The sequence below is a fragment of the Venturia canescens genome, chromosome 6 (assembly GCF_019457755.1).
Source record: "Venturia canescens isolate UGA chromosome 6, ASM1945775v1, whole genome shotgun sequence".
Lineage (NCBI taxonomy): Eukaryota > Metazoa > Arthropoda > Insecta > Hymenoptera > Ichneumonidae > Venturia > Venturia canescens.
Window position 1 is genome coordinate 3,376,922 of NC_057426.1, and position 11,244 is coordinate 3,388,165.

The 11,244-nt window shown below is 38.9% G+C and overlaps 3 protein-coding genes across 5 annotated transcripts; 1 reads left to right on the top strand and 2 right to left on the bottom strand.

Annotated features, from left to right (window-relative positions):
- Positions 1-307: 307 nt before the first annotated feature.
- Positions 308-5,180, top strand: LOC122412184 (neprilysin-11-like). Its single transcript, XM_043421557.1, has 18 exons — positions 308-423; positions 523-719; positions 795-956; positions 1,022-1,105; positions 1,189-1,400; positions 1,535-1,735; positions 1,827-1,925; positions 2,609-2,750; positions 2,907-3,024; positions 3,210-3,300; positions 3,364-3,540; positions 3,631-3,737; positions 3,817-3,875; positions 3,970-4,021; positions 4,113-4,180; positions 4,283-4,455; positions 4,521-4,697; positions 4,802-5,180. The coding sequence occupies exons 1-18, from the start codon at positions 404-406 to the stop codon at positions 5,060-5,062; spliced, it is 2,400 nt and encodes a 799-aa protein (XP_043277492.1). The 5' UTR covers positions 308-403; the 3' UTR covers positions 5,063-5,180.
- LOC122412185 (uncharacterized protein DDB_G0290587-like) lies at positions 4,831-7,501 on the bottom strand. Of its 3 annotated transcripts, none has more exons than XR_006261302.1 (5): positions 7,330-7,501; positions 6,690-6,839; positions 6,465-6,599; positions 5,167-6,143; positions 4,831-4,955 (listed from the first exon to the last, which is right to left on the bottom strand). XR_006261302.1 is itself a non-coding variant. In XM_043421558.1 (4 exons), exons 1-4 carry the CDS (start codon positions 7,423-7,425, stop codon positions 5,217-5,219), a joined length of 1,308 nt encoding a protein of 435 aa, XP_043277493.1. In that variant the 5' UTR covers positions 7,426-7,501; the 3' UTR covers positions 5,104-5,216. The 3 variants fall into 3 exon arrangements, 1 of the variants encoding a protein (XP_043277493.1); XR_006261301.1 differs by having other exon boundaries at positions 4,900-5,037; XM_043421558.1 differs by lacking the exon at positions 4,831-4,955 and having other exon boundaries at positions 5,104-6,143.
- A 465-nt stretch (positions 7,502-7,966) lies between these two features.
- On the bottom strand, positions 7,967-9,925 carry LOC122412186 (uncharacterized). The gene is made up of 5 exons (XM_043421559.1): positions 9,752-9,925; positions 9,592-9,675; positions 9,239-9,409; positions 8,998-9,132; positions 7,967-8,807 (listed from the first exon to the last, which is right to left on the bottom strand). The coding sequence occupies exons 2-5, from the start codon at positions 9,634-9,636 to the stop codon at positions 8,742-8,744; spliced, it is 417 nt and encodes a 138-aa protein (XP_043277494.1). The 5' UTR covers positions 9,637-9,675; positions 9,752-9,925; the 3' UTR covers positions 7,967-8,741.
- Between the last annotated feature and the right edge of the window lie 1,319 nt (positions 9,926-11,244).

Genomic DNA, 11,244 nt, shown 5'->3' on the forward strand with positions numbered 1-11,244 from the left:
GCTCGAGAATTCACCTCAATGCAAATTAAGGGGATATTTCGAGATCCTTGTGCTTCTTCCCCATCGACCGGAAACGTTTTATGTTCGATATGGAATCGAGCTCTTGCATTACTTGTAGAAAAGTCATGTTTTCTGTGTTTTTGCCGCACACTTTGAGGATTTATCTCGTCCTGTTGAGATACGAAATGTCCGGTGAATAAGCGGTTCAGGATGCAACATTGTTACGTTGATGCTATCACTTGGTCAAGGACTCATGAAGCTTGGAAAATGCTATAAATTCATTGGTTTCGTAATTAAACAACGGAAACGACTATCGAGTTGCCGTTCTGCAACTCGAAGCCGTTAAATTTTGTCGACTTTAGTTTATAATTGTGAATAAAAAATTTGTCAGCCTTGCAACGAGATGCCGGCTCTGGGGATAGCGTAAGTTGCAGTTGGTTCATGTTTCTCTCATTCATGATTGCTTTGTTGAGTTATGTTTTACCCTCATTTTTTTGCTTTATTATTTTCAAACACGATCAGAACCTTTTGCGCCATCGCCGCTACGATTCATTTCGCCACTTTTGGTCAAGCATCGCTCCTGAATCAAGCAGTTTTTCCTGACGATGAAAAAATACCAACTTTCTTTGCTAGAGGCGATGTTGATAATTCAGAAGAAGAATCGAATATCTCGACGGAGAATCATGAAGTCTGCCGAACTGACGGATGCAGAACAATTGGTAGAGCAAACGATTCTGTAATTACAACTGTAACGATAACATGATAAGAGTATTCGTGTAGGAATGACTTTGCAGCCGAAGAATTTCTCAGCAGCATCAACAAGTCGGTCGACCCTTGCAACAATTTTTACGATTACGTGTGCGGTGGATGGACCACTGAAAATGCGATCCCTCCCAGCTTACCGTCGTGGAGTCGTTTCATGATGTTCCAAAAGGTCGTTCATTATCGCATCAAAGGTACGTTGATTCAGTTTTTTGTATCAATGTTGGTTGTGAAAAAAATTGAAGATTCGTATTTGCAGGAGTCTTGGAAACCGTGATCGAACCCAGTGACATTTTGCCAGTGAAACAAGCCAAAAAATGGTATCGATCTTGCATGGACACAGGTGAAAACACGAATTTTTAATAAAGTCATAGCTACTCGTGAAAATTCATCAATAAATAAATTATGGTCGCTTTCCAAATGCAGAAACTCTTCAAGAAAGAAAATTGAAACCGATAGAATCAGTTTTAATCGAAACCGGTGGTTGGCCCATAACAATGGACGAGGAAGAATGGGACGGTAACGAACATGCCTGGCAGAAAGTCGCAGATGATTATACTCGCTTGACAGGTTCCCATGTTTTTTATCAAATTGAAGCAATGGGTCCGCACACAGAGGCGGATCATGGTATTATAACGGTGGGCTTTTTTTAATATCCGATCATTAAGTTTTTTTTAATGAATCAAGAATTAAATTAAAGTCTCGTCGATAGAAATATTAATTCACACGTTCCTATGATCAGTGGAAAATGTTATTTTCAATTCTCGATTAGATCCGTCCTCAGGAGCTTCCGCTTAGCGAACACATGCCTCTGAAGTACAGAAATTACTCTGGCAACGATTACGAATATTATTTACATTTTGTCAGCGAAGTTGCTCGGATCTTCATTGAAGACAGTCGCGCTAATGTCTCGGAGGAGAAACGGTTAAGCGATGCTAAAGAAATTGTCGAATTTGAGAAAAGTGTTTATGAGGTAATACATTAATAAGAAACGGTGATGCAGGCTTATATTTTTCGAACAAGAAATGAAGGCTACATTTTTTCGTGAATTACTTTCTTTCCAGCTTAAAAAAGACAGACACTTTGGCAAAATGACTCTGCAGGAGTTCGACGAATGGTACAACAAAAGTATGGCGGAATCAGGAGTTCAAGCTCAAGGGAAAGTAAGCAAATTTGTCAACTTGAACAATTTCTTGGGCTCTGGCAGTCCGAATCGATGCTCAACAAATCAATTTTTTCGAATTTGACTTGAAAACCTTGATCGTTCATAAAAACTCATCCATATTTTTTTGGGTTCCATGATTGTAAATCACACGATAAAATATCACATTGACAAAATATCACACAGACAGTACATCACCATTTAATTATTTTGGTATAGGTAAAGGTAAAGAATTTGTAACGATTGGTCTCAGAGCGAAAAACAAACCTAAACAAAAAAAAACAGACACACTTTGTGCGATTGATACTAATTTACAATCACGATTATCTGCATATAATAGACAAAATCACACACAGAATTGAGTCTCGATTAATTCGTGATAAATGCCTGCTCTTCATATACCATCGACGTGATATTTTGTCACAGTTATTTTTGGTCGTGTGAGATTTTGTGTGCGTGATTTTTTGATGTTTGATATTTCGTCGTGGTGATGTATTGTCTGTGATATTTCGACTGATATTTAGACGTGCTACTGTTTTTTGGTGTAGTTTAAATTGGAAAACCGTCAATTCAATTTCATGAAAAGATTTTTGTGAGGTTTTCGACTTTTCTATTCCACCGAAACTGGGGACATTAATTGTCGACATTAATTATGCTGATCACAAATTCACATCAAATTTACAGTTCGATTGGCAGCCTTGGATCCAGAAACAGTTCGACACTGTGAACCTGAGGGTTCATCCATCAACGGATCTTCGTTTCGATTCATTGAAACACATAAAGGGAATGAGTGAACTTTTAGAAAAAACTCCAATGAGAATAATCGGTAGGTTTCACCATGAAAGTCTAAAATCAAGAAAAATACTCCCAAGTAACGATCCTACCGAATCTAATCCATTTCGAAATTCCTCTAACTTAATCATTCATTTTTTACTGTTTGTTGTTTGGTTTTGATCTGAAAATTTCAATTTTGGTGTAACAGTGAACTACATACATTGGCACTTCGTTGCAAATATGTTGGCCTACACAACCGAAGATGCAAGGATCATTCTGTACAGACTCCTAATGGAGGAATATGGGATCAGAGAAAGGCCTCCACGGTGTGTCAATAATTCTTTATTTTCCGTTTCAAAATTGATCGACGTAGAACGTAATTCAGTTAAATTCACTTTAAATAAATTGAAATGGCAAATAAAGAAAACAGTTAATCAAAAATTCGACTTTTCATTTCTACATTTGGCCATTGAGCTCATCGGTTTATGTTTTTTAAATAATTCTCCACCAGTTGGTCCGAGTGCGTCGACGAAATGAAAATGGTGCACGCCTCTGCATACGCTTTCGTCAATAAATATTTCTTGGAGCACACAGTAAAAGAGGTGAGGACAAAAAAAATTTGTTGAACAAGAAAAACGTGTGTGGATAAATGCCACTGTTCGTAGGTGTCGAAAATGACGGAAGCTATACGAAAAGCGATGAACGAACAAATCGAGGCCTCAACATGGCTTGACGAAGAATCCAAAGTATTGTCCAAAGATAAACTCAACAGCATGAAAATTTTCATCGGTTTCCCTGATTGGTACAAGAACAAAACATTCGTTACAAAGTTTTACAAGGGGGTAAGAAAATAAAGAAACTTTCAACTTTTATTGAACTTGGGAGGAAAATCAATAAAAATTATCATTTTTCAATGTCTTCCGCATATTCAGTTGACAATTGGAAACGAATACTTTGGCAACACTTTGAGTTACATGAAGTACGAAAGAAAAATGGCTTTAAAACGTTACACAATTCCTCCCGGTGTCGACGAAGACTCGTTAGTACATTATTCCATTGTCTTTGCAAATAAATCAAGAAATCTGAACTATACAAACGTATTTATTTTCATTTATTAGATGGTTCCTCGATCCCATAACGGTCAACGCTCTGTATGGTCCGGATGACAATACACTGAGTGAGTTTTTCAAAAAGCAGAATGATGAAAAGACCGTGACAATTAAATGATCATTGGACGGTTTTTAATGCTGTACCAATCATTTCTTTCTCAGATATTCCAGCTGCGGATTTTCAAGCTCCTCTTTTCACACCAGGTGTCCCGGAGTAAGAAAATCATTTACTAAGATTCCGATATTACGTGGAACTTCAATGAATTCGTTTAAATAATTACTTTGAATGTTTGATTGTTTTACAGCAACGTGAACTATGGAGTGGCAGGTGTCGTAGTTGGTCACGAAATCGGTCATGGATTCGATGATTTGAGTAAATTGACATTAAATATCTTCAACGGTGTTATTCGTCTACATAAAAAAAAAACACTGAATGTTTAAATAATCATAATGTTGAATGTGCTTAATGCCGCAGGTATAATGTACGGTAAAGACGGAAATAAAACGAAGCTTTCGAAATCAATGCTGATGAACTTCTACCAAAGAGCAGAGTGTTTCCTCGACCAATTCGACGAATATTATGGAGAAACAAAACCACCAGAATTATTCGGTACTACCATAGATCCTGAAATGATGTTGTTCGTTCAGGTGGGTAAAAATCAATAAATTGTTGTTCCAGAAGAGCGATGTTTAGATGGTTTGAATGTTTACAGCGATTCCTTGATCGAAGAAAGTCCCGGTTTACAAGGGGAGAAAATATGGCTGATTCGACTGGTATCCAAGCGGTATTTGAAGCGTATAAGAAGCTTGCGAAGCCAAGCGTAGGTGTACGGCTCGAAGGAATGGAGGATTTTACGGACGACCAACTTTTCTTCGTTTCTTTTGCTGCTGTAAGAGGATCCTTTTAAATTTAGAATGAATAACCAGAGGATGATACACGGTTGCTTGTGTGGTAATGAAACCGAAGCTAATTTAATGTCGCTCGCATGTTTAGATGTGGTGCGAAATAGGAACCCCTCAGTACATGAAGAAAAAAGCAGAGGAGAAGAACGTGCACAGCCCTCCCAAATACAGGGTCCTTGGTGGTGTTTCCAACTCGAAAGGCTTCGCCGAAGCGTTCAATTGTCCTGTGGGTAGCCCGATGAATCCTGCAGACAAATGCAGTGTTTGGGGAAAAGAGGAGGAAAAAGTTGACATGGAACTCGCATGGATGAAGGGAAGACCCAATCGCTGGGGCGGACAATGGCGTTGGTGATAGTCACCATCGTACACCGCATTAATTATATACGGTTCTGATGAACGGTTTCACTAGCATCAATCTATTTCAAGATATTTCACAAATGATTAATAAACACTTACGTACTAATGATGAACATCACGCTTGTTATAATTGTCCAGAACGTAGCATTTTAAGGCTTGGACAGCGGTGGCGGCGGTGGTAGCGGTGGTGTGGTGGTGGTTTTGGCGGGAATCTTGGGGATGGTGGTGGTGTTGGTGGGAGACTTGGACAGCGATGGCGGCGGTGGTAGTGGTGGTGTGGTGGTGGTGTTGGTGGGAGTCTTGGGGATGGTGGTGGTGTTGGTGGGAGACTTGGACAGCGATGGTGGCGGTGGTAGTGGTGGTGTGGTGGTGGTATTGGTGGGAGTCTTGGGGATGGTGGTGGTGTTGGTGGGAGACTTGGACAGCGATGGTGGCAGTCGTAGTGGTGGTGTGGTGGTGGTGTTGGTGGGAGTCTTGGGGATGGTGGTGGTGTTGGTGGGAGACTTGGACAGCGATGGTGGTCGTAGTCGTGGTGTGGTGGTGGTGTTGGTGGGAGTCTTGGGGATGGTGGTGGTGTTGGTGGGAGACTTGGACAGCGATGGTGGCAGTCGTAGTGGTGGTGTGGTGGTGGTGTTGGTGGGAGTCTTGGGGATGGTGGTGGTGTTGGTGGGAGACTTGGACAGCGATGGTGGCAGTCGTAGTGGTGGTGTGGTGGTGGTGTTGGTGGGAGTCTTGGGGATGGTGGTGGTGTTGGTGGGAGACTTGGACAGCGATGGTGGTCGTAGTCGTGGTGTGGTGGTGGTGTTGGTGGGAGTCTTGGGGATGGTGGTGGTGTTGGTGGGAGACTTGGACAGCGATGGTGGCAGTCGTAGTGGTGGTGTGGTGGTGGTGTTGGTGGGAGTCTTGGGGATGGTGGTGGTGTTGGTGGGAGACTTGGACAGCGATGGTGGTCGTAGTCGTGGTGTGGTGGTGGTGTTGGTGGGAGTCTTGGGGGTGGTGGTAGTCGTAGTAGTAGTAGTAGTAGGAGGAAGTGACAAATAGTACTTGTCTTTGATATCAAGCATTTTGTTTACGACCTAAAAACAAACAAAAAAATAAGTAGCAGCATCAGTCGTTCATGGCGATGGAAAAATGGGAAGTTCTTTAGTATCAAATTACTGAATGTTTTCAAGAACAGTGGAAAACTGGTCTTGCATCTATAAACGTTTTATCGATATAAATATGATGAAAGAGCGTTAATTGTCAAAAACTTTGATTTTATTACTCGTGAGAGAAGGAACTGGGGAAAAATTAAAGAAACATGGCATTGGAAAACATTATATAGACCTAGTCTTTACTCTAGATTATCTATTGTTTGATCTCGAATGGCTCTCATGTATTTTGAAGTTGGGACTCACTTCTTGGCTGCAAGATATCGTAAGCTTAGGCATAACTGACATGAATACGTAGTCTTTTGGGCCTGCTTCATTTTTCACCGTTACAAGGAGAGCTTTTATATCTCGCGTTGCATTTGTCGACAGTAACTTTTTACCCTGTACATGAAAAAAAAAAAAACGATCAAAACATTCGAAAATTTGAGAAATCACACAAGAACTTTTCTTGTTCTGAATCCATTGACTTACAGCCTTGAAATCTCCAGGCGTTTTTTCCTTTGTATGATAATATTTGAACGTGTCTTGCATCTCCTTCCAATTTTTATTTATTAATTTCCTACACTCGTCTTTGGCTGTGGTGATCGGCTTGAAATCTCGGGTCAGGATCGGAGGCGAATGCTTTCGTACATCGTGAAAAGTCATTTATTCAACGAGTTTTTCATAAATTTACGAATAGCGAATTGATGAATGTATATGAAAAAATAGACGTTCGATTGGAGACCTCAGAGCTTGAATAGATTCATAGCACATAAAAATTATAACGAAATAAAAATGGTTTTGACTTTCGAGTAGACTCGTGAGTCTGGGATATTTGGAATAGAACAGAAGTACACTTCTTCATCAACGAAATTTTGCTAGCAATTTTTCAACTGCAAATCCTCAAAATATCAGCGACTTCTTGGTCTTAAAATCGTGAGGAAAAAAAATTCCTAAAGGAACTTGGGGCTCGCCATAGTCGTTCGGGTCTGTGGTTAAATTTTCGAGCAGAATACGAATCGAGAGAAGAAACAATTTGATGTATCATTCGTAAGTTCAAGCTGGGAGATTTGCGTGCTTTATAAAAGCTCGAAAAAAAATGGAACATCGTTCATCGAAAATTTGTACTCACCGTTATAATAACGTCTTTGCTTCTTGCTGAATGTCGGTCATCCATAACGACACCAAGGACCACGATAAAAACAGCAACGTAACGAACTGTCTCCATCTTCAATGCGCGGTGAAAATATTTGGAAAATTACTTAATTTCAAATCTCAGCAACGTGTCAATCACACAGCTTGAACGAACAATTATTGTGAGTTAATTGGAGAGAAGGAACCGGTTTTTATACCATCGAAAATGTAGGTAAATTTGTTTTTCACATATTTTCACTTATCAGTATTCCTACAGTTTGTTTTAACGAGCTTGTATACCGAAAATAACCGAATACCGGCCTCGATTATTACGTGAAAATATTCCAAGCTCTAAAACTATAAACTAATGAGTACGTGCGCAAAAAAAATTCAGCAGCATCTCTATATTCATATTTTCTCTTTCATAGACATTCCTTTGAAGTGATTACGTAGAATCACTCGTGAAAAAAGTCATCGCTTTCGTATTTGATAAGTGTCGTCCCATTGTTTACCTCACGTTCTTACATTCTTCTTCCATGAGGATCACGTTTAGTTGGAAGATTGCGGCAGGAAATGCGTAGAGGAAAATGGGCTTCACGAAGCAGCAAAATTTTTAGTGGCTTCCTGACTAATACATGAGAATTTAATATTAGATATGAAATTTTACAAACTGCTCAGAATCGTACGTCGTTTAACATATCAGAATTGCACAAATGATTAGACACGTTGATTGATTGTTCTCTCACATTAAAGATTTTACTAACATAAATAAATATTTCAAGAATACTTTGAATTCGAAGAGATAAACTAGAGAAAACAGCATTTTAAAAGTTATCCTGCCCAACAGAAAAGACAAGAATTAATTTCAAATATAATTACTCAATGAGCATTGCCTGCGACTGAAAGTCTTTATAACGGAAAGTGATGCATCAATTTTTAAAATTTTTCATTTTGGTTTATACTCCCCGTTATTTCATAAATATTTCCAGAAATATTTCATTTTTAATTGAACGCTGATAGGGTAACTACGAAGGTCTTTGTGGAAATAGTGCGTCCCTTTCGAGATGCGATATGAATCTTCTTAGAAAAACCGTAGGATGAATAATCGAAGGCTTTTCAGGACTTTGACTAAATCCAACCAAGATCCATGAATGGGAGAGACGGTGAGTTGACAAAAATTGAAATGCAATGTGCAGAACAATGTTTTATTTGCTTTTTAGTGTTTTTTTTTTCTAAATTTATACGATATACTGTGCGCCTTTTCAGTTTCTATTTCTTCATATCAGCAAGTTCACTCAACTCGACATCCGCAGGTGACTGTTTTTGAGTTAGATTTGCCGAAGTTTCTGATCTTCTGATATCGGCGGGTATCAGAACGTAAATCTTCGACGTATCAACGAAAAAGTCTTGTTAATCATCTTCTGATGGACTCAAACGCAACAACTCTTCGGTAATGGAAAATACTTGAGAGGTGACCTAATTATGTGAAAAAAATCATGTCATTATTTCGATTAAAAGAATCAGCATTGCCATCAATATTTTCATAATCAATTCGACAAAATTCAGTTTCATTTTAAGCCCTATTTGAAGTGGGCAGATTTACTTTTCGGATCGTTTCTGGTGCACCACCATAAATAAAATTCTTTGTCGACTGTGGTATACTCACTGCCTCGTCACAGAATAGCGGAACATCATCAAGGTAGGAGTTCTCTTCTATGGTGCCCATTGTTTTCAAGCCCTCTACAATTGCGATGATTTTTTTAAAAACAGCGAATCCTTTAGTTTTAATATCATTGAGCACCTGCGCGTCAAAAAAAATGACGCAGATTAAAAGTCAAGTAAATAAAGAACGATCCGAGGATTTGACATTGAGATTTCCACACCCTCAAACGTTTCTTATTTCTCACCTCAGCATCAATCCGGATATTATCTTGATCTTTGTACTGTTTATCATTCACGTCATTTTGAGCCTGTTTCACTAATGCTAAATACATCGCTTTTAAGCTTTCGACGCATCCAAGTTTATTAGCCTCGAGTGTGTTCGTTTCTGAGTTGTCCGCAGTGACGGCATAATTCGCCTAGCGATGGTGAAAAATTATTAATAAAAAAAAACCGTTTACAATTTATCTTCAAATTTCAACTCGAGAACTTTTTTTTCAATTCCGCAACCCCGCACGTTGTTTCATTGGTGCGAGATACTAGGAAAAAGCTCAGAATCAAGTTTTAAGGCTTCGTTTTGTTGGTCGTGATATTAACTTACCGAAACGATGAGAGCGACGCAACAGACGATGAGAATTTTCGACATGGCTCGCAGGGTGATTTGTCTCGAGCGTTTAATCCAGCACTACTGAAACGAGGTTTATATATTCGCACGTTATCGAGTTGCGAGGTTAATTAGAGACAGTTGTTTGACCACATACACTTTTTCAAAATACTTGTAATTTTCCGACGTTGGAACAGCTGAATGTTAACTTATAATAACGAGAAGCGTCTGTTACTGCGTACTGCGAGGCGAAAAAAGTCGATATTGACAATAGAGATCATTTTCAATTCCATTGACGAAACAGACGCACGATTTTATCGAAAAACCCGATGTTCAATGTTCAATGTGTAATGGCTCCTCGAAAATGAGCTACTGATAAGTTAAAACTCAAGAAATAGCGAACCCGATGGCTTCTATTGAATCAGCTGAGGTTTGGATCATGAGCTTCAATACAGCGACTTTGCAGCCTCGTCATGAAAGTCGGAGTCAGAACACCAAATGAGTGGTAAGTTTTTATTGCAAAGGTTCAATTCGACAATATGCTCATTAAGTTTGTTGAAAATTTATCAAATTCACGATAGTACAAAAATAAACTCGATTAATCATGAATAAAAATAAACTAAGATCGAAGAAAAAAATTGAAATAAAAATGAAGTCGAGATCTCCTAGACCATTCGACTATTAAATAACAAGAAAGCTTTAATAATCCGAGATACACACGATACTTTATATAACCAAACCACGTTTCCGAGCTTTTTCAAGCTCAAAACATTTGTGTTTTTCGCACTCCCCACCACTAATCCACTTAAACAGTCGGTAAAACACCTACTTTCCGTATCGCCGGCAGGCTCGAAAAGCGAGGAAAACGTGGTTGCGTTATATAAAATGTTTTATTCGACTAAATAGTAGTTCGTTGCGTCAGTAATATCGAAGCACGTGATGTCGAGTATGCATTAATAAAATTTTTTTTTCAATTCCGTGCAGTTTCTATTGAGATGCTTTGAACATTCTGGAATCTCTTCTTACATTGGAGCAACCAGTTTGTTTGATCTTTTTTTATTTCTTAGTAACATGCAATCCTGAGGCATTGAATTCTGAAGTCATTTTCCGAAATCGTGTATTGGTCGGTGATGTGAAATACTTCTACGGTGATCTGGAGAGAGAAAAATGTCGTTTCACTATTTTGTGTCTAACGTGATAATGAAGTAAAATTATTCGAAATTTTCGCAGCGTTTTTGCTTGTGATACTCACGTCGATGTCGCAAAATAACGTAAAGTAGTCCAACTCTTTGTATCGAAGCTTTTCCGGTGCACCCATCGACTTCAACTCGCACTCACTGCTTGAATGATCTCGTCAAAAACTGACGATCCTTCTGTTCTCACACTCTGTATAATCGATGTGCACAGCAAAAATATTATGCTACAAAGTAATGAACCTCGGGATCTTTTCGTCTAATCAAATTCGTATAAAGTTTTAATGAGCCAACTCTTAACTTCGTTTGAGTCTTAAATTTTCGTTTTTTACCTTGAAATCAGCCTTCACTTGCTCCGGACTTGTGTTCTCTTTATGCGTGCTGCATCATTTTCAACTTTTCCTTATAACGCTTTGTTGTACATTCCTTATAAGCTTTTGATACACCGTGCTCTGTC

Bases quoted from the DNA above. Each gene is read 5' to 3' on its own strand.
- LOC122412184 (XM_043421557.1), top strand. From the start codon at position 404: ATGCCGGCTCTGGGGATAGC. The intron at 4,022-4,112 runs GTAAGAAAATCA...ATTGTTTTACAG, and splicing joins TTCACACCAGGTGTCCCGGA to CAACGTGAACTATGGAGTGG. The intron at 4,698-4,801 runs GTAAGAGGATCC...TCGCATGTTTAG, and splicing joins TCTTCGTTTCTTTTGCTGCT to ATGTGGTGCGAAATAGGAAC.
- LOC122412185 (XM_043421558.1), bottom strand. From the start codon at position 7,425: ATGGAGACAGTTCGTTACGTTGCTGTTTTTATCGTGGTCCTTGGTGTC. The intron at 6,600-6,689 runs GTAAGTCAATGG...TTTCATGTACAG, and splicing joins CGCCTGGAGATTTCAAGGCT to GGTAAAAAGTTACTGTCGAC. The intron at 6,144-6,464 runs GTGAGTCCCAAC...GTTTGTTTTTAG, and splicing joins CGATATCTTGCAGCCAAGAA to GTCGTAAACAAAATGCTTGA.
- LOC122412186 (XM_043421559.1), bottom strand. From the start codon at position 9,636: ATGTCGAAAATTCTCATCGTCTGTTGCGTCGCTCTCATCGTTTCG. The intron at 9,133-9,238 runs GTGAGAAATAAG...TTTGACGCGCAG, and splicing joins ATATCCGGATTGATGCTGAG to GTGCTCAATGATATTAAAAC. The intron at 8,808-8,997 runs GTGAGTATACCA...TCACATAATTAG, and splicing joins CGCTATTCTGTGACGAGGCA to GTCACCTCTCAAGTATTTTC.